At 42.7% G+C, this 23,157-nt stretch overlaps 1 protein-coding gene across 1 annotated transcript in view; it reads right to left on the bottom strand.

Annotated features, from left to right (window-relative positions):
* The window catches only part of LOC138756824 (glutamate receptor ionotropic, NMDA 3A-like), a 79,589-nt gene that overhangs the window by 39,037 nt on the left and 17,395 nt on the right, over window positions 1–23,157 (bottom strand). Inside the window, exon 2 of the mRNA XM_069923214.1 lies at window positions 11,355–11,953. Within this exon, the coding sequence (XP_069779315.1) occupies window positions 11,355–11,953 (599 nt within the window). The remainder of the gene's footprint in view (window positions 1–11,354; window positions 11,954–23,157) is intronic.

Raw genomic sequence — 23,157 nt, 5'->3', positions numbered from 1 at the left:
TATCCTTTTGATATAGTTTCAAGGATGACATTTCAATGACAGAATTCGTCAATTTGAAAGGTATGAGGGATTACGTGCCCTTTTGATGTTTGGGGATCGTTAACGTGATCTTCCAAAGGCATCTCAACTCCCCAGTTACTGTCTGTTTATGGGAACAGGCAAGTCCTATGTTACTCCCTCCTAATGCATAGGTTTAGAGGAAACCTTGTCTGCATTATAATCTTTTGAACCATATTCATGAGTCCAGTTCTGGTCTCCATACTTTAGTTGCCCATTCAGAGCCAGCTCTTCAGTGCTTGATGTCCTGTTTTGCGGAAACTGCCAAAATGTTTGGCCTGGAAGTCAGCCTGAAGAAAACTGAGGTCCTCCATCAGCCAGCTCCCCACCATGACTACCAGCCCCCACATCTCCATTGGGCACACAAAACTCAAAACGGTCAACCAGTTTACCTACCTCGGCTGCACCATTTCATCGGATGCCAGGATCGACAACGAGATAGACAACAGGCTCACCAAGGCAAATAGCGCCTTTGGAAGACTACACAAAAGAGTCTGGAAAAAACAACCAACTGAAAAACCTCACAAAGATTAGTGTATACAGAGCCGTTGTCATACCCACACTCCTGTTCGGCTCCGAATCATGGGTCCTCTACCGGCATCACCTACGGCTCCTAGAACGCTTCCACCAGCGTTGTCTCCGCTCCATCCTCAATATTCATTGGAGCAACTTCATCACCAACATCAAAGTACTCGAGATGGCAGAGGCCGACAGCATCGAATCCACGCTGCTGAAGATCCAACTGCGCTGGGTAGGTCACGTCTCCAGAATGGAGATACCACCGCCTTCCCAAGATCGTGTTATATGGCGAGCTCTCCACTGGCCACCGAGACAGAGGTGCACCAAAGAAGAGGTAGGAGGACTGCCTTAAGAAATCTCTTGGTGCCTGCCACATTGACCACCGCCAGTGAGCTGATATCGCCTCAAACCGTGCATCTTGGCGCCTCACAGTTCAGCGGGCAGCAACCTCCTTTGAAGAAGACCGCAGAGCCCACCTCACTGACAAAAGACAAAGGAGGAAAAACCCAACACCCAACCCCAACCCACCAATTTTCCCTTGCAACCACTGCAACCGTGTCTGCCTGTCCCGCATCGGACTTGTCAGCCACAAATGAGCCTGCAGCTGACGTGGACATTACCCCTCCATAAATCTTCGTCCGCGAAGCCAAGCCAAAGAAAGAAGAAGAAGAATGGGAACAGGCAAGTCCTAGTGTTACTCCCTCCTAATGCATAGGTTTAGAGGAAACCTTGTCTGCATTATAATCTTTTGAACCATATTCATGAGTCCAGTTCTGGTCTGCATACTTGAGAAAGGATATACTAGCCTTGGAGGCAGTCTAAAGCAGGTTCACCAGGTTGATCCTGGAGATGAAGGGGTTGACCTACGAGGAGAGAAGAATGAGAGGAGATCTTACAGAAACATATAAAATTATGAAAGGGATAGATAAAATAGAGGCAGAAAAATTGTTTTCACTGGGAGGTGAAACCAGAACTAAGGGACAGCCTCAAGATTTAGGGGATTAATTTAAGACAGAAGTGTTTTTCCCCCAAGAGAGTCGTGAATCTGTGGAATTCTTCACCCAGGGAAGCAGTCGAGGCCACCTCATCAAACATATTTAAATTTCAGTTAGATAAATTTTTACATTAAAAAGAGGAATTAAAGGATATGGGGAAAAAAGTTGAGTCAATGATCAGGTCAGCCATGACCTTATTGAATGGCAAAGCAGGCTCAACAGGCCAGATGGCCGAATCCTCCTCCTATTTCCTAAGTTCTTATATCCACTGCTATTGCTAACACAAAAGCAGCATGCTATAAAGGAGCCCACAAATTCTTATGCCAGACTACATAAATTAGGCTTGATAAGACCATTTGTCCTTGTGACATTGTTCCTCAAACAATAGGTCCACTTTGAATGGTTGTCATAGAATTATAAAGCCATAGATACTACCTGGAAACATCCTTCTGTAGTCCACACCAACTATCAAGCTATTCCTAACCAAAAAACATTATTCTCCTTACACTCCCAATGGGCAGCACAGTTAGTGCAGTGGTTAACACAATGCTATTAAAATGGCAGCGACCTGGGCTCAAATCTGATGTTGTCTTTAAGGAGTTTGTACATTTTCCCTTGATTGTGTAGGTTTCCTCCGGGTCCTCCTGTTTCCTCCCATATTCAAATACATTTGGGGTTAGTTAATTGGTCACATTGATGTACTTGGGCACATGGGCTGGGAGGCCTGTTATCATCCTGCATCTCTTAGATCGAAAAATAAATTAAATTAAAAATTCCACTCCTGGGATTCTACCACTATTTCACATCTCATGAATTCCCCCCAGATTCTGACACTCACCAACACACCAGAGCCAATTTACAGGGGCTAATTAACCTGCCAACCCACTCATCTGTGCGATGTGGGAGGAAACCTGAGCACCTGGAGACCCACGAGGTCACCAAGAGACAAGCGAACTCCACACAAGCAGTATCAGGCATCAGGATTAAACCTGAGCCTCTGGCTGTGGGGGGGGAGGGGGGGTAAACACCGCACCAGCAACAGCACAAATGTAATCTGAGGAATGGACAGGGATCTCACAAGGAAGGGACGTTGCACTCTTACAACAACAGGACACAAGCTGCATACACTTCCAATGGTATTCATCTTGTGTTTTGAAACGACAACCATTCCAGTGAATTCTACTAATTTAACATGAGAGATGTAAAGAATGAAAAAAATTTGCATTTAGTTAAGTGAGCTGCATAAGTGATTCCACAGCAATGTTAATAGTCTAAATTATAAAGAAATTATAATGCAAAGAAAATTTAATGAAACAATAAATCAAAATCTATACACTGCCTTGGGTTTTTGAAAATATTCCATGAAGGTTACAACATTACAACAATGTTGTATTTGCTGTGACTGCAAGAAGACTGAATGTCATCTTGTCTCTGATAATCTGAGGTCCTCTCAGGATCGCTGCAATGTGGGGATGGCATAGACTATCTAGTTCCAACTGCAGTTTGGTGTGTGGGCAAGCCCAGTGCTTGAGAGGCAGCTGCTGTGAGGGAGGTGGGGGTAGATCCTGACTTCCTGAGCAAGGACAGGAGTCTCAGTTGAGTCTCAATTTGATTTGAACTCTCTCCCAAGCAGACAATGGTTTTGCTTCTCTCGGATGCTCACTCTGATTGCACAGCCACTAGCTTCTTGCCAGGCCCAGCAAATAGAGTAATCAAGTTTTACAGTATGAAAACTGACCCTTTGGCCCAACTTGTCCATGCTGATCAAATTGCCTACTTAAGCTAGTCCCATTTGCCTGCATCTCTCTAAACCTTTCCTATCCATATATCTGTCTGTTTCTTTTAGCACCAGTGTTCGACAAAGCAACAAATTCCAGACCCTGAATTAGGTCAGCAGAGCTTTGTAGGACTGAAACTGTATCTCTTGCTTCTTTAGCCACAATGTTCATTGGCATTGCTACTGATTGGCATGGATGAGCGAATCATTTCCAAAGTGGAATCCAGGTGCCTCTGATTTTACTACAGCACCCAAGATAATACCACCACCTACTCTTCTCAGCCAACTAGTCTGAAACTATCCAGGCATTTTATAGCTCCCAATCAAGAACTTTCTCCTAAAGGTCTTTCTATTGTAGACCTCATCTGATTCCTTGAAATGAACTTTACTGACTGAACTCCACCTGCAGGCAGCCAAGTCCATGGCTGCCCTTCCATTAGCAGCGTCACTATAACCCCTTGCATGATCCATTCAAGTCTTTTCCCTAGTGGTGCCTGTGTCTGTCTGGGGTTCTATAGGAACTGGAGCACCTAGGGGTTCTCTACAACTGCAGTGGCCCAGCAACTACCTCTTCAAGCTGTTCACTTGATTCCCTCTGGGACTGAGGCAGTGGTTCTAGCCTCTCTTCCTCACCCCTTTGAGGAAATCTAAAAAGAGAAGAAATGCACATCATGTGCTTCTGCAAAAACGTTGCGTAACAAACATGAGATTCCATCATCAAGCCTGATAACTGCAAGGAGAACACTAGCATGGATAATTCTGGATCTTTTTCCAGACTCCTGGATATGTTCAAAATTATTTGATAATATCTTAGAATGATTTAACTCCTGCTAAAGCTATAGAATTGGGATCAATTGACATGGGCATGTTTACCAGAACTGAGAGTTCTCATTGAAACCTTATGACTATCCAAGATTATCAATGACACACATCAAAGAGACAGCTGTAATAAGGAATCCCTCAATGTAAACTCATTAAGTCTTGCATGGTATCCTTAGCCATTGCTCAATGTTCCTAATGGAGGCAAACTGGATAGGTAGAAAGGTGGGCACAGACGTGGAGCACCACTCGATGATTTTGTGGCTTTAATTGTATAGGAATGGTAGCCGAGCACATGTGTGCTCATGCCGTTTGTATTAAAGATATAAAGAAATCTGTCAATATGTGAGGTTGAAATCTGAAATGGTGTTAGATTGTGAAAGGTTTACACACACATGAAATTGTTGCAATTCACCTCAGTGATACATAAGGCTATGGGCCATTGAATCTGGCTAATGTCTCGATTTAATGTCTTATTGATGTGAAAAACACTATTAATTGGTGATAGACACAATCTCTACAGTTAAAGACACCCATACCAATGAGAGGGAATGTATTAAGATGTAATGAGGTTGTACCTGGCAGATCTTAAACAAACTTCTACTCTCTTGATTCACTCATAAAGCCTATGCTGAGGTGAGCTCCATGAACTTGTTCCTCATGACCTATAGCTATAAGAAAAAAATAACTGCAAAGGGAAGTTGAGTAGGCAAGATGCTGTTGCCTCCTGATGACAATATGGAATAATAATACAATGGGTGCAAGGGTAATAGAACTGAGTGAGTGAAGACCAAAGTTAACTGTCATGTGAGTGAGTGAGTGAGTGAACAGGTGCAGTGTGACTAATGGTGGGAGGGAGAGAAAAGCAGGAACAGGTTGAGAGAGGGAGGGTTTAGAGAACAGTGAATAATGAGAAACTGAGAAATTTTGTCACTTGTTCATGACAACAAATTCTGATTCAGAAAGTAAGAGAGCACTGTGGATTTTTCCACATCTAAAGACTGAGCCTGTCTTCAATGAGATCACCACACCTCCAGAGACCAAGACAACCTTACTAATGCATCCTTGATTTGTTCTCTGCCATACCATACTCCCCAGACCACCAAACTCCAACCCCGCTCCCCAGATCTGCTCCAGACCTGCTGCTGCATGTCCTGCAGTTGGTACAACCAATTTTATTGTGAACAGGGGCTCAGATCTCATAGCAAGCAGCATACAAAGAAAGAAATGGAACACAGACTGTGTGGATGGAGAGACAGGGAGCGTGATAAGCTTTAGGAGGCAGAGAGGGAAATGCAGCAAGGTTAAGGAGGACAATGAGAGCAGAAAAAAAAGGAGAGAGAGCCACATAGTTATATAGCGCAGAAGAGAAAGATATATGGAGAACAGTAGGAGTGAGGAGATGGAGAAACAAGTGAAGCAGTGGGGATGAGGCAAGGGAAAGGGAAGGAATGAGGGGAAGGTGGCAGAAGCAGTGTGCAATTAAGAAAGACTGACTCAGTGCCACTGAAGCATTCAAGAAGATAGTCCTTACACTCAATATCTGCAAGATGAATGTTTTCTATCAACCTACCCCTACAACATGACATTGCTCTCCAACAATAAAGGTTCACTGAAGACATGGACCAAATTCCACATCTCAGGAGCCACTTCTCAATGAAGATAGATTTTGATTATGAAATTCAAAGTTGCCTTCTGTGAACCACCATAGTCTTTGATTGAGGAAAAGCAGGTTTGAAGATCTTGACCAGTGGTTTTCAAACTTTTTCTTTCCACTGACCTACCATCTTAAGTAATCCCTATGCCATAGTTTTCCAAACTGGGTTCCGTGGAAAGGTGTAGGGATTCCATGGAAGAAATTTCAGGGGGTAATAATGATCTTCCTGTTTTACTTTAAATTATTTTTTACCTTTGTCTTCAATTCTATTTGTTTCGGGGGGGGGGGTGAGGGAGGGAGGAGGAGACAAGATGGCAGCCACAGGGGAGGTGGAGGGGGAATGGGAGCCAAACCAGACTCAGGAAACCTGGGGTGCTTGGTCTTTTGGAAAGCAACTGGAGCGAACATCACAGAACACCAAACAGTGCAGTGACCAGTTTCATGGCTGCCAGAAATACCTAGAAACCTCACAGCAAGAATGCACCTCATCTCCAAAGAAGGAGTAGAGGGTGAAGTCGCAACTCAGAAGTGATTTAAGGAGATGTGCGGTGTCCTCCAACACTCCATCCAAGTGAAGGCCAGAGACAGCGCTATGCCATTGTCGGGGTGATGCACAAGGTGGTGTCTGGGAGCTGGCAGCGGCATGAAGATTTGTGGCGTGTGCGAGGAGAGGACTCCAAAATACCAATGTCCAGCCGGTCTCCTGTAGTAGTAAGTGAACAGCGGGAGGGGTATGGCAGCCAGCGGTGTCTTATCAGTGGCCAGCATAGCTAAATGAGGGGCCAACAGTGAGTGGCACTCGGGTGTCCAGGCCCTAGCTGGGGAGCAAGGGTCGGCAGGGGCAGCCCGGGCCTGTGGCGGAGAGCGAGGAGTGACAAGGCCCATGGCAGGGTAAGGTTGAGGGGGGAGGGGCCTTACTAAAGTTCAGCCTAGGGCCAGAGTGGTAATTAATCTGCTACTTTCTTACTATGCTCGTGCATATTCTAAGTCTTTTAAACTGTAAATGATGATTGGGGTTCTGCGATTTCCAAGTGCTCCCTAAAAGTATTCCATGAGCTAAAAAGTTTGGGAAGCCCTGCCCTATGCCATTGGTGCTCTGTGATTAGTAAGGGATGGCTTAAGCTGGGATGTGAGTGGGAAGGGAAGGTTGAGAATCACTACTCTCGACCCAATTGTTACTAAAATATTTTCCTTGAGAAAAATGGTCATTAGTTCATTTCCTTTGGAGTTATGATACCGTGCACATAATGAATCAATTAGGTACAATTAAAACATTGGTTTTCAAACTTTTTCTTTCCACTCACCTACCACCTTAAGTAATCCCTTACTAATCACAGAGCATCTATGGCATAGAGAATACTTAAAGTGGTAGGTGAATGGAAAGAAAAAATTTTGAAAACCACTGATCTAAACCTAAAACTGGACAAACAAAAATAATTAAACTCTGCCAGGCAGCAGTGATGCCTGTCTTCCTCTATGCTACTGAAACCTGGTCGACTGACAACTGGCATCTCTGGGAACTGGCAAATACCACCAACCTTACCTCAGCAAAATTCTCCATACTCTCTGGAAGGATAAATCAGCCAATCCAGTGTCACTACTATTGAGATGCTGGTTACTCTAGAGCAGTGATTCCCAACCTTTTTCTTCCAACTCACATACCACTTTAAGTATTCTCTATGTCATCGGTGCTCTGTGATTAGCAAGGGATTGCTTAAGGTGGGGTGTAGGTAGAAAGAAAGAAATTTGAAAACCACTGCTTTAATCGTGCCTAATGACTTGTTATGTGCATGGTATCATAACTCCAAAGGAAATGGGCCAATGACAATTTTTCTCAAGCAAAATATTTTGGTAACAATTGGATCCAGAGCAGTGGTTCTCAGCCTTCCCTTCCCACTCAAATCCCACCTTAAGTAATCCCTTACTAATCACAGAGCACCGATGTCATAGAGAATACTTAAAGTGGTATGTGAGTGGGAAGAAAAAGGTTGGGAACCACTGCTCTAGTGGGATATGCGACATTGTTTCCACTTGTGAAACTAGATTCTGGAAACAGATCAACTTTTCCAACTCTGGTGTGGGAGGAGATTAACTAGCTGACAGAGGAAAAAAAGCAAGGAGGTTCTGGAAGTTTTCATAAATAAATATCACCACCGACTTCTGGGAAACTTTAGCTTATAATTACTCAAAGTGGAGAAAATGCATTTTTCAAGATTCAAGTTTCCTCTGTTGCTGTGGTGGCTGGATCTTGTGCATTTTTCTGTTCCTGCAGTGTTTCTTGCATTTTCAGCAGGCTCTTTCGATTTCTTCTTAGTATTTGACCATCCTCTGTTCTCATCATGTAGGATCTTAGATTTACTTCTTCCAGAACACTTTTTATCCCAAGTGTTGAAATCTGAGTCTCGCATGTGTCATGTTGTGCTAGTGGCCCTAAGCTTCTTGCTGTCTTGACATAGTTTGCTTTTCGTCTCCATTACAGACGTTTTGTTTCCATTCGTTATCTTTGACATCTCTGTTCTTGATTGGGTCTGCAGAGTAGGGAAGTGTCGTGTGTAGTCTACGTCCCATCTAATCAAGAAAAATCTCAGTGAAATTTTGCCGCAAATCGAGGGACTGATGATGAAACTACAATGTTATGATTTTGAATTGGTGTACACACCAGGGAAACTTATTGTGTTAGCTGATGCGTTATCCAGGGCAATGACACGGAGTGAAGCACAGAATGAGAGTTCCACAGAGACAGATGTGAATCTCCACGTGAACCTGATCACTGAATCTCTTCCTGGATCTGACATAAAATCCAAACAGATCGCAGCTGAAACAGAAAAGGACACAGTTCTATAGAAATACACAAGCCTCCGGCCATCAGGAAATCTGCTGGGAAAAAAGCCAGCAGCAAGGAAGCCACTGGCAAATTGGAGATGAAGATGAAGCAGAAGGTGAAAGGGGGTGGTGCGATGGACTGGAAGTCAGACCTGGAGGATTCAGTCCAAGTGTTAGAGCAAGGAGGGCACATCCTAAGCGCCACGCTGAGGCTAGTCGACATCATCCAGGCACCAACTCCTACTACAAAATGTAGCTGTTGGAGAATGACAATAGAAAGAGATTCTGGGTCTTCAGGTCCTGTAGTTGGGTGGGGACCAACATTGGTGCAACAAGCTGGAGAAGATGTCATCGCGGGAGCATGCTGTCGATCACTTCCTGGGCCTGTATAAGGAGAACACCGGCAACACCTGGCAGAGCAAGAACTTCACAAAGTACCCCTCTCCTGGTACCATGTAATGTTTCTTTTATTGTAATAAAAAAACTTCTGTTTGTTTAAAACAATTATATTTATTAGCCAGAACACACAAACAAGACCTCATGGAGGCATCCATTTTGAATCTACCCAAGCTGCAACAGCTCATCTCCCAACTCCCTCTAATGGTCAGGATTAGCACTAGCACTTGCACGGGCATTGCGGTTTCCTCCCACCCTTCAAAATTTACGGGAGGATGGGGTGATTTGTAGGTCAATTGGGTGAAATTTGGCAGCACGGACTCATGGGCATAAGGGCCTGATACCATACTGTATGTCTAAATTTAATTTAATCTAAGAAAGACAAGAAAGGACAGACGACGTTACACTTGCTCTCTAATAAAACAATTGCGAAACATGCCAGCCATTTCTACATTGAGTGTCTGTCACCAGATAAACTTCACTCAAAGTTCATAGGTTGGAGTGTAGTAAATATTCACCAAATTGATTCCTGTAGGGCTGGTTATTGTACAGAGATGTTGTGCAGACTCTATTCAGCCTCTAGGCTTTTTAAGAATAATCAAAGCATACAAACTTCTGGGATTTGGTACGATAGGCAAAGGAACAATATTTTCCCTGGCTGCAGTCTCTGGAACCAGTGGTCACAGTCTCAAAGTAAGGGGGTGGTGATTCAGGGCTGAGATGCGAAGAAATCTTGTAAATTCTCTACATAGAGTTATCGAGGCTGAAAATATTTAAGAAAGAGAGATGTTGAGATATTAAGGGAATCAACAGATGTGGGATTATAATAGGAAAGTAATGCTGAGGTAAAAGATCAGCCATAATTTAAATTTAGACATACAGCTCGGTAAAAGGCCCTTCCGTCCCATGACCATGTGCCCGCCAAATACACCAATGAGCCAACAACCTCTTATAACACCTGTACTTTGTTGAAGGGTGGGTGAAAAACGGAGCACCCATGCAGACACCGGAGAACATACAGGCTTCTTTCAGACAGTGGCAGATTCTAACCTGGGTCCCTGGTGTTGTAATAGTATTGTGCTAACTGCTACACTAACCATACCAACCAACCTTACTAAATGATGGAGGCAGGTTTAAGGGGCTGAATGGCCTACTCTTGTTTCAACCTCTTGTGTTCAAATATGTTCAACCAGACTCTCAAGGTCTTCTAAACTAAACCTGGGACAGTCTTGGTGCTTGAAACAACACTATCCTGTAGCCAGAGGAGTGCAAGTGATGGGTGCCTTTCAAGGCAAACACATACAACTGCAGATGCTAGAATCTAAAACAAAAACAGAAAATGCTGGAGGAACTCTGCCAGACAAGCAGAGTCAGTGGAAAAAGAAACAATTTAAAACTCGAGTCAAGTACACATTAACTTGATTATTTTTCCACAAAACGTACTTAACTGGCTGAGTTCTTCCAGCATATCCTGCTTTTGCTTTAGGTGTCTTTAAGAGCTACATGATAATTTCTCAGTTGCCTGTAGCTTTGAGAATTTCAAATCAAATTTGGGGCGGCATGGTCAATGTGCTACAGCACAAGCGATTAGGACTAGGGTTCAAATCCCATGCTGTCTGTAAGAAGTTTGTACATTTTCTCCATGCCTGCATGGATTTTCCCCAGGGGCTTTGGTTTCCTCCCACCATTCGAAATGTATCTGGAGTTGTAGGTCAATTAGGCGTCATGAGCTCGTGGGCCAAAATGGTCTGTTATTGTGCTGTACGTCTAAATTTAAATTAATACCCACTATTTTTGAAGGACCAGGTTGTATAACAACACTGTTTATTAACAAACATTGTAGAATATCACCATCTTTCAGAGCTGCTTAAACCAGTGGAATGGAGACATTGAACAACTTCTTAGAGCAGCACGGTTATCGTAGGGGTTAGCGCAACACTGTTTCAGCGCCAGCGACTGGGGTTCAAATCCAGCACTGTCTTTAAGGTGTTTGTACGTTCTCCCCGTGTCTGCCTGGGTTTCCTCCAGGTGCTCCAATTTCCTCCCACCATTCAAAGTGTACCTAGGGTTGTAGGTCAATTGAGTGTAATTGGGCAACATGGGCCGAAAAGTCCGGTTACTGTGCTGCATGGCCAAATTTAAATGTAATGTTGATGCAACAGTGAATACAAAGTTCTTGGATTCTTGGTTAGACCACTCCAGACTCCAATTGTCTGGATACTCTCTGCAAGGACCAAGTAACCAGTTTCTGTCCAACCTAAACCCTTACCATTGATTCATTCATTGATACACCTTCATGAGAGAGCTTTACCTGGAAAGATATTGACCCGAAGATATCATTCCATCTTTCTGCTGGTCATAACAATTCATCATGCTTTGGATGAGCGTTGTGTTCGGTCGGATAATCACTGCTGTTGATATGGCTCTGACTATTAGCTCAACTGCATCCCTCACGTAATTTCCCAGCACTGGTTTCTTCACCTCACCATAAGCCAGTATACCTAGGGGCAGATCCGCAGTTTGAAGATCCTCGATGTCGAGCGGATGGCCAATAACCCAGTGGAAGTCTGGGGACGTCAAACCCAATGTGGCTGCTGTTTCAAAGACAAAATCAGAGCACTTGTCATCGCTGCTAAACATCAAAACTGAAGTGGAGGAGTCCTTCAAATCATTCAATTTCTCATCCAAAAACTGAATGATGCCTGTGTCATCCATGTCTGTGAGGTTGAGCAAAGCCCGCAGTTCGAAGTTCGAGTTGTTGCTCAGGTAGCTGAGCAAGCCAGAGATATCCCAGCTATGGCACAAGATCACACTGACATCATACCAGGCATTGGTTTTGAGGACACTGATGAGCAAGTCCATCAAGGAGGTCATTGAGTTCTCCATGCTCATCTGCAGGTGCAGAGGGTTCTGAAAGGTAAATTGATTTCAGAATTAGGGGTTTGAATCAGGAAACAAGACCATGTAACACATCCAGAATCCTTTAAAAAAAAGCATACGAGCTTCTTTTGCTTGGCTTTCAATGCAAATCAATGTCCAAACACAGTAATAATCTCTCACTATCCAGTCTAATCCCAGACTCACTGGACATAGGGTGGCACCCATCATCCACTCTGTTCAGGTGAACCTATACCCCTCCTTGCCCACATTCCATCTCGCCCATGACCACTGATTGAACCAACCAGCCCAAAGCCAATCCCATCTGTGCCCACTATCGACCTCACCTCATGGTCTTCAGCAACCTTGGACATACTAATCCCACCATTCCATACATGCTTTCAAAAATGGCTTTCAGCAACATGCACCTGAATATAAACCAGGAAATAAGAGCATCCCTTTCCTCTGTCATTCAATAACATCAATAATATCAAGGACAATCTGATCTTTTGCTTTAAACCTAAGTACTTTTGGGTGATGCATTGGTGAAACTAGTTGAGCTGCTGCTCACAGCCTACTGTGATTCTGACCTCTGGTGCTGTCTAGATGGAATTTGCACATTTTCTCTGTGACCTCCGAGGTTTCCTCAGAGTACTCGGTTTCCCTCCCATGTCACAGAGCCATGCAGGTCAATTGGCCACTGTAAATTGCTTTGAATTTAGAAAAGTGGTAGGATCTGGGGTGGGAGGGTTGATGGGAATGTGGGGAGAATAGAGAGGCTGTTGTGTAGGATTAGTGTAAGTGGGTAATCACCAGTCAAGGCAGACTCAGTGGCTGAAAGGACTGTTTCTGTGTCAAGGTCTCTATGACACACAACTGTGATTTTTACGACTTAGAAAAGAGGCGTGTAAAATTCTGTCACATCAGGGTTCCATAACTCTTCTAGGCATGGGATTGCTCATAATTTTATTAGCATCTCTTGAGGAATCCTTCCAGTAAGTCATTATCTCTTTTTTTTTTCCTGAGTAATGTCTGAAATATGGTTTTACTACTCTGGATTTATTATTCTGACTAACTTTAAAGTCTTTTTGTCTCATCTCAACATTCTGGAAATCTAATTTAGTACCAGAGTCAAATACAAATGGGATAATTTGTGAAATAAATGTCATTAATCCTACAGGTTGTCGTTAAAGCTAGACATACCCTTTTCCATAATACCTTCCATGGCTGACTATATCAGCAATGGTTATTGGTTAGGATCGAATGAGATAATTAGGGAAAAGGAGATGAATTCTTCTCAAATTCATCCTTGAATGGAGGGGAGAAGATGAAGAGGAATGAACCATCACTGAAATAGGAAAGCAAATTTGGCTTTTTCTCTATTAGAATTCTCTTGGTGAGAAAATAATAATCTAAAATAATTTTGGCCCTCTTCCAATTAATACTGTAATTAACCATGTTTGCAAATTGCAGTTAATTATTAGCTGGATGTTAATCCAGACTGGCTGTACTCAGTACAGTTTTATCTGATGACTGTTGACCAGTGTTATTTAACAAGAAGTGATATGTGTGTTGTGAAGGGGTTTGAGCAAGAATTTTATCAAATAATTAATTCTGGTTGAAACTGGTTTATAGGTTGCTTTAAAATCTGAAATCAGGGCTTGAAACTATGAACACATTTAGAGAAGAACCTACACTTCCTTGTCATATTGCATTGGCGTGATGAGTTTTATAATTCAGAAATTGAAATAATGTCCATACATTGCAGACAAAAGGGATTACAGTTGCTGGAATCTGGAGTAAAAATAGCAATCAAACTGCTGGAAGAACTCAGCAGATCAGGCAGCATCTGCAGAGGGAAATGGACTGTTGATGGCTGTGACAGCAGTCTGGAACAGTTGTTGTTTCCATACATTACAATCACCTTCACCATCCATTTCCTGCCACCATCTCCTGTAAATGCTGAATTCTTAAGGGGAGAGGTAAGGATCCTGAATGAAATGAGGAAAACTAGAAAGATTTACCACATTCCATGAAATGTTTGACTACTGCATCAGCAGCAAGGACCACTTGGAGCACGAGTCTAAACGGGGCATGCTAAAGTAAAAAAGATCAGTATACACAGTTGCAGTGTGCATTGTGGAACCTGGTCGGAATGTGGATTGCAGAGGGTCATGTGACCTCTGGTTAGAACCTAGTCAGGATTCACCTCACTTGCCAATCATGGGTTAGCATGAGGCTGATGTGTGATTGGTCATGGCAGCTGACATGTGATTAGTTCCTCGCAGGTCACGTGAACGGGCCCTGTATTGAAAAAGCTTTGCACATGAAGTATTGTTCTCTCTCTTTTGCTGCTCCCTTGAGAACATCGTTGAAGCCATGGGTGGGCACTGGAGGGCCAACTGCAATGGGCCCATCCCAGATCCCAAGCCATGGTCAATGCTGATTCATTTGATATACTTGTTAGTTGTAATTAATTTACTGTTCACTAGTGTGCTGTGTCCGTGGGTGGATGGCATTGTGTGTTTAACCCTTGCATTTCCAATCGAGAGTTGAGACTGTTCAACAACGATTTATTTGTACCCCGTGTGCAGTTATTTGTGTGAGTACGTGCCCTTTTGTGTAAATAAAGACCACTATTTGTTGATAACATGTGTCCAGCCTTGCTTCTTTTTGAACCCGTCAAACCGAGTCTGAACACAAAAGTACTTACACAATTTTAGCATACTTCAATGGCATACTTTTTGATGGGAAGTATATAATGTATTAAATGCAACTGGAATTTGTGCACAACAGACTCCTAGAATCAATCACATGATGAGAAGAGCCTCATTTCTTGTTGCGATTGAGAAATAAATATTGACCAGAATAGTAGGAATAATCTCCTTCTGGAGAGATAGCAATCCACCTCAATTAAACTTGTCAGAGTAAAGACAGCATCTCTCACATTATACCGGCAATCCTTGCCTTGCGGCATTTTGTTCATCACCATTTTGCTATTATGTATGAAGTATTAAAATGAGTCAAGATGCACGTTGTTGTCTGAAAGCATTAATAATGTCACTGTGTCACTTGTGCAGAACTACAGATGACAGCACCTCAGCTGTTCAGTCAGTGGCCTCTGAGTGTAGCCACAGACTGGAACCAAATCAAGCCGTAGTTCCTAACACTATTGGACTTATCAGAAGACATGCAAATATACTAGAACAATGAAAATACCTTTGTTCTAAGCATCTCTCCTCCACTTTCTCAACTAACTTGTTCTTTTTTCAGTGTCCAAGATCTGAAAACATTAGCAGTTTCTCTTTTCACAGTTTCCGCCTAATCAACTGAATATTTCCAATGTTTCCTGTTTTCAAAAAGAACTGGAGCATTGGCCATCTGTCTTCCAATCAGCTTTCCACTGACCTAGTAGGAACCCTTACAATGACACCAAGATCTCCACACCCCACTAGTGGCCATCCAGTCAGGTCTGGCATGAGCTGGCACAGGTGGTCTGCTGAATCTGGCACAGGTGATCTGCGGTGTCGTGGAATTACACCCTGGCTTAGATTTCAGATCCAGACGTCTTTGATTGTCCTATGAAAATATATTTAAATTTTTTTAAATGTAAACATAGAGTATGGTAACAGGCCATTTTGGTCCATGAACCTGTACCGCCCAATTTGCACCCAATTGATCTATATCCCCGGTATGTTTCAAATGATGGGAGGAAATCGGAGCCTCCAGGGAAAACCTCTGCAGGCACAGGGAGAACATACAAACTTCTTACAGACAGCATGGGATTCAAACCCTGGTCCCGATCGCTGCCCTATAAGGCTAACCAGCACACCAACCATGCCAGCCACAATTGCCATTCTGGCAAGACAAATCTTACTTTGGTACATTAGCCTGTACTCCTTGCAATAACTGTGTACAGTTATTGGTCATCAAATTATAGGAAAGATATAAACAAAATAGAGAGAGTGCAGAGAAGGTTCACAAGAATGTTGACAGGATTTCAGGGTCTGAGTTACAGGGAAAGGTTGTGCAGACTGGGGCTTTTTTCTCTGGAGCGTAGAAGATTGAGAGGGGACTTGATAGACGTGTTTAAGATTTTAAAAGGGACAGACAGAGTAAACGTGGATAGGCCTTTTCAATTAAGAGTGGGGGAGATTCAAACTAGAGGGCATGGTTTAAGATTGAAGGGGGAAAATTATAAGGGGAACATGAGGGGAAATTTCTTTACGCAGAGGGTGTTGGGGATGTGGAATGAGCTTCCGGCAGACGTGGTCGAGACGGGATCATTGGTTACAGTTAAGGAAAGACTGGATCGTTACACGGATAGGAGGGGACTAGAGGAGTATGGACCGGGTGCTGGTCAGTGGGACTAGGAGGGTGGGGATTTGCTACGGCATGGACTAGTAGGGACGAACTGGCCTGTTCTGTGCTGTAAGTGGTTATATGGTTATATAGCTCTTTTGAAGGTGAGTTTTCTCTCCTGTTTATTGTATCAACATATGCTCGATCCGTTTGACCCTCATTGCTGCAAAAGCCTGGCATTTCTTCAAAAGTCTTTCTGGGATGGACAGAACTTTCTTTTCTTTTGAGTTCACCATTTGGAGTCGCCATATTCACCATATGGAGTTAGTTATTGGGCAGCACAGTTAATGTAGTGGTCAACGCAACGTTGTTACAAAGTCAGCAACTAGGGTTCGAAACCTGCGCTATCTAGAAGGAGTTCGTACATTCTACCAGTGTGGGTTTTCCCCGGAACCTCCAGTCTCCTCTCACCATTCAAAATGTACCAGGGTGTAGGTCAATTGGGTGTAAATTGGGTGGCACAGGCTCGTGGGCCGAACTGGCTTGTAACCGTGCTGTATGTCTGCATGGCTAAATTTAAAATTTTAAATAAAGTCTGGAAGATTGAACTTCTCAGAGCAAGGTGACAGAGGGTTTGAGGGCTTACCTTTCCCAAATACACTTACTTTTTTACTGGTATAAACCTTCCCCATTTTTCATTTTTTTTCTACATTAGGGACTTTGATGAACATGAATCAACATAATCATTACTCAGATGGTGGGGTTCGAAATGTACCGGGGGTGTAGGTTAATTGGAGGTAAATTTGGTGGCATGGACTCGTGGGCCAAAATGCTTGTCTAAATTTAAAAATTGAGGACTGTAGCTGTCTTTTACAGGAAGAGCTGGTGGAGTGGGAGCTATTAAGTCCATTTTGGGGAGAGGTAGTCACTTCACATTCAGAAAGGCCACATGGTTACACAGAACTCCAATCTGCAACATTCATAATTGGGTTCACATGCCAAATTTCACATCCATAAAGAGTTAAACAATATCTAGTGATATACATCACAACAGCAAATATCCTCTCCATCCGAATGAACACATTCCAAAACACTCATTAACCACCCTATTCAATGACTAATTCCCATTCCACTCTCTGGAGCCCCAGTTTGCACAATTTCTTTCTGCACTCCAGGGTCCCATTTTCTGTGCTCCTATTAAAATTAGCTAGTTATTGGAAATTTTACTGTAATACAGTATTGGCACCTATGGGGGGAGGGGGGGTGGGCGACTGGATTGGTAGATGCTGGATAAGTGAATTTTCTAGTTGCTTGAGATTCATAAGTTCATGGATTGGTGAACTAATGGTGAGGCATGCCAATTTTATATATCTGTATTTTTTACCTATTTATTTTCCACAATTTTTTTTGCTGGTTGTTTGAGAATTCCGCTTACTTGAATTCCAGATAACAGGGGTTTTACTGTATTGCGTAACCTCTTTTTAAAAAAGTAATTTATAAGTGTTGAAGAGTATTAGCAGAAATAGCATCCATAGTCCAGAAAATTATTAGTTTGTCATCATAACTTCATTTCACATTGGAACTTTCCTTATTTTTAAATTTAAATTTAGGCCCATGCCACCCAATTAACCTACAATCCCCAGAATGGTGGTAGGAAACTAGAGCACTCAGAGGAAATCCACATAGACACGGGGAGAACGTATAAACTCCTGACAGTCAACGCAGGATCAAACCTCAGTCATGATTGCTAGCGCTGTAACAGCCACTTACCACTATGCTAATCGTATTTATTGAGCATTAAAATCAACTTTGTATACATTATACAGATGTACATTGTGCTCCTATTTTTTTTTAAACATAAAAACCAACACACAAATACATGCTTGGATACCCCACTCCCTGACCACCGTGGCACCTTTACTGACAGTATCATTGGTACACTACCAATTGTACTGGTACAAACGTCTCACACTTAGGCTTTTATTTTATAAGCACCCATTATTCGGAGAAAAAATGCATAAAGGGATGTCATTTGTCAGAACATTTTCCGGTGGATCCTCTTAATGTATATTTGATTTTCTCCAATTAAATAAAGAAACTGATATCCTTAATCCATTGTAATAATAGAATGACCCTTGTCAGACTTCCAATGTAACAGGATTAGACACTTGGCTAATATGGATGTAAATGCTATCGCATCTTCAGGGAATTTCGCGAGTTGTCAGGGATACCAAATATCATTGTCCACGGGCAGGGCCGCAAATTAATTTTAAATATTTTGAATAATGTGCTAAAAACTCCGCTCCAGAACCCCTGTATTTAGGGCTACTGTTAAAACACACAAGTTAGATGCCAAGGTGGGGCCATTACACTGATTGCATTTGCCCTCCATTTCAGGGTAAATGGCTGACAGTCTGGATTTTGAAGACACCAGACCTTTACCCTCCTGATCCTTTTGAAGATTGGAACTCATTGCCCTAAGACTTCCCTCCATGATCAGAAACCACTCAGCCATCAGAGTTCTCAGCCTCTCTTCTGTGTGTTGAGCTGTCATCAGTGCAACATACCTGAGATAACATAATATAGAAAACATAGAAACATAGAAGATAGGAGCAGGAGTAGGTCATTCGGCCCTTCGAGCCTGCTCCGCCATTCAATGAGATCATGGCTGATCTTAAAGTTCAGTACCCCGACCCCACCTTCTCTCCGTAACCCCTAATTCCCTTATACTGAAGAAATATATCTAATTCCCTCTTAAATATATTCAATGAACCTGCTTCTACTGCTCTCTGTGGCAATGAATTCCACAGAATCACCACCCTCTGGGTAAAGAAATTCCTCCTCATCTCAGTCCTAAATGGTTTGCCTATTATCCTCTGGACTCCCCCACCACTGGAAACATCCCTTCCGCATCCATTCTGTCCAGTCCTGCCAGAATTTTATATGTCTCTATGAGATCCCCTCTCAATCTTCTAAACTCCAGCGAGTACAATCCCAAATTGCGCAATCTTTCCTCATAAGTCATTCCTGCCATTCCAGGTATCAGCCTGGTGAATCGCCTCTGCACTCCCTCCACTGCAAGAACATCCTTCCTTAGACAAGGTGACCAAAACTGCACACAATACTCCAGGTGGGGTCTCACCAAGGCTCTGTACAGCTGCAGTAAGGTATCCTTATTCCTATATTCAAACCCTCTTGATATGAAGGCCAACATACCATTTGCCTTTTTAACCGCCTGCTGTACCTGCATGCTCACCTTCAGTGACTGGTGCACAAGAACCCTTAGGTCTCTCTGCACTTCCCCATCTCCCAATCTATTGCCATTCAAATAGTAATCTGCCCTCTGGTTTGTAATACCAAAGCGGATAACCTCACATTTATCCACATTGTAGTGCATTTGCCATGTATCTGCCCAGTCCCCCAATTTATCCAAATCACACTGGAGCTTCCTGACCCCCTCTTCAGTGCACACAATCCCTCCTAGCTTAGTGTCGTCTGCAAATTTGGAGATATTACATCCAATCCTCTCATCTAGGTCATTAATATAAATTGTGAACAGCTGGGGTCCCAGTACAGATCCCTGTGGCACCCCACTGGTCACCGCCTGCCACTCAGAAAATGAGCCGTTTATCCCAACTCTCTGTTTCTATCTGCCAGCCAGTTCTCAATCCACATCAATACCTTGCTCCCAATCCCATGAGCCTTGATTTTGCATGCCAGTCGTTTAAGTGGGACCTGATCGAAGGCCTTTTGGAAATCCAGGTATACCACATCCACTGGCTCTCCCCCATCTATTTTACCTGTCACCATCTCAAAGAATTCCAATAGATTTGTCAAGCATGATTTACCTTTTGTAAATCCATGTTGACTCTGTCTGATCCCTTCTCTACTAGTCATATGCTCCGCTATTACATCCTTAATAATGGATTCCATCATATCACCCACTACTGATGTAAGGCTCACCGCCCTATAATTCCCTGCTTTTTCTCTACCCCCCCCTTTTTAAATAGTGGGGTAACATTAGCTACCCTCCAATCCATGGGTACTGATCCTGAGTCCATCGAGTTCTGGAAAATAATTCTTAAAGCATCTGCTATCTGAATGTTCACTTCTTTAAGTACCCTAGGATGTAGATTATCAGGCCCTTGGGATTTATCTGCCTTCAATCCCTTCAATTTCCCCAAGACCATGTCCTTAGAGATACTGATTTCTTTCAGCTCCTCCCTTGCATTAGTCTCTATGTTTCCCAACATCCTTGGGAGGTTATTTGTATCCTCTCTTGTGAAAACAGAACTAAAGTAAGAATTTAATTGGTCTGCCATTTCCTTATTTCCCATTTTTATTCCCCTGATTCTGACTGCAAGGGATGTACTCTGGATTTCACCAATCTTTTCCTCTTGATATATCCATAAAAGCTTTTGCAGCTGGTTTTTATGTTTGCCGCAAGCTTACTTTCGAAATTTATTTTTGCCCTCTTGATTAATCCCTTTGTCCTCCTTTGCTGCATCTTGAACTGTTCCCAGTCTTCGGATTTGGTACTTTTTTTGGCCAATTGATATGCTCTCTCTTTGGATCTAATGCTGTCTCTAATTTCTCTTGTTATCCACGGTTGAGTCACCTTTTTTGGTTTTCTGCAATTCTTCCATTAGATCTTTGAATGCTTTCCATTGTCTATCCACTGTCAACTCCCCCCCCCCCCTTAGTCTTAGTCTCGGTTTTAATTTCTTCACTCTCCATGTCGAGTCAGAATTCAATCATATTGTGATCGCTCCTACCCAAAGGGCCTCATACAACAAGATTGTTGATTAGCCCCTTTTCATTACATAAAACCCAGTCTAAAATGGCCTGCTCCCAAGTTGGTGCCTCGACATATTGGTCTAGATAACCGTCCCGTAAACATTCAAGGAATTCCTCCTCCTCAGTATTTTTACTAATTTGGCTAGTCCAATCTATATGTAAATTAGAGTCTTCCATGATGACAGCTGTTCCCTTATTGCACGCTTCTCTAATTTCTCTTTTAATGCCTTCCCTCACCTCTACATTACTATTTGGAGGCCTATATACCACCCCCACTAACATTTTACGCCCTTTGCTATTCCTCAGTTCTACCCATATAGATTCCACATCTTCCGAGTTAATATCCTTCCTGTCAATCGTGTCGGTCCCTTCTCTCACCATCAATGCTACCCCACCCCCTTTTCTTTCTTGCCGATCCCTCCCAAATATTGTATACCCCGGGATGTTTTCCCAAGCTTGCCCACCTTGCAGCCATGTTTCTGTAATCCAAATCAAATCATATTTGTTTGTCTCAATTTCCACAGTCTCAATTTCCACAGCCAATTCATCTACCTTATTCCGCTGCCTAACCTAACAGCACCAGTTGATACAACAATGCATCACATTAAACTACATTACACACAAATTTTTTAATTTTTATTACATTTTAATGTAGAGATACAGCATGATAACAGGTTCTTCTGGCTTAGGAGCCCCCATACCCAAATGCACCAATTAACCTACAAACCCTGTATATTTTTGGAGGGTAGGAGGAAATCGGGGCACCCAGTGGAAACACATCACCGTGCCAACCCCATAAATCTTAAAGTTCTGAAAGTTATGTACTTATGCAAAGCCTACAAATCAGAAGTTGGTCAGGCTGAGTCGAGCAGCATCCAAAGGGGTGAAAAAAACAACCAGCATTTCAGGTCTGAGGCTCTGTGTCATTTCTCGCACCAGAGAGAAACCAGTGAATCCTAAATCTCTGTAACCTTGGCAAAAAATTGTCAATTTGTCTAAAGTACCTTCAGGACAGGATTGAGTTTAGTATTTTTATCAAAATCCATGACAAATTCTGAAAGCAATCAGACTTGGCACAACTGCACTATTAGTCCAGCACTCAGGATTGATTAAATGCCTGATGGCAGGTTAGTTGCTGACAAAAGAGCTGGACAAGACTGCCGAAAATCTGAGTTTAGATGGGGGGGGGGGGGCAGCAAAGAAATAGAATAATCTTCTCAAGGAGAAATTCCCTGAGTAAATATTCCTGACATGATTATCATGGCTTCAGGCAATTTAGGCATACATACATTTCCAAGAGTCATTTGCATCCATAAATGGGACTCAGGTCCCACATGTAATGAAATAGCTTTTAGATTTATTATTAGAATTATTTAATATTGTCATAAGAACCCAGATACAGTGAATAGCTTTCTTTTGCATGCCTGCAGGCCATACAAATGGAGAGTCACCACACTCAAATAAAGTAATGATGGGAAAATAGCCACCTCTCTTTTTTCTGTAAAAAATAAGAGAGAAACCCAAGGATTCCCAGAGAACTTCTATTCTGGACACTGCAATATTTGTGTGACAAAGCAGACAAGGGTGAAAATCAAAATGAAAACTGTAGAGCCCGAAAATCTGAAATAGGAAAGATTTATGAAAACACTCAGCATCTGTGGAGTGAGAATCCATGTCAACATTCCCTGCCTGACCTATCCAGGTTTTCAAGTATTTCCCATTTTTATTTCAGGCAAAAAGATTATCTCTTTAACATAAGAAATAGGAGCAGGTGTAGGCCTTCTGCCTTGTTGAATCTGTTCTGCCTTTCAATAAGATCATGGCTAATCCGGCTGTGGACTCAGCTCCATATACCCATCTTAAATCCCTTATTCTTCACAAACCTATGGGTCTTAAATACATTCAATGAGGCTTTCTTGGGTAGAGAATTCCACAGATTCACTTTTCTCTGGGAAAAGCAGCTCCTCCACATCTCTCTTCATCGACAACTATCCAATCTTCATAATGTCAGAAATGAGCATTCTGTTAAATTTGAGCTCTTCAGGCAATAACTCAGCCTTTGTCCCGTGACTCCGAGACCTGGATAAAGTTCAGGGTTGGAGTAATAAATGGCAGGTGGCATTTATGCCACAACAGCA

This window comes from Narcine bancroftii, chromosome 3 (assembly GCF_036971445.1).
Source record: "Narcine bancroftii isolate sNarBan1 chromosome 3, sNarBan1.hap1, whole genome shotgun sequence".
Classification (NCBI taxonomy): domain Eukaryota; kingdom Metazoa; phylum Chordata; class Chondrichthyes; order Torpediniformes; family Narcinidae; genus Narcine; species Narcine bancroftii.
Note: the sequence above shows the minus strand (reverse complement) of the source record. Positions and strands in the feature narration are given on the sequence as shown.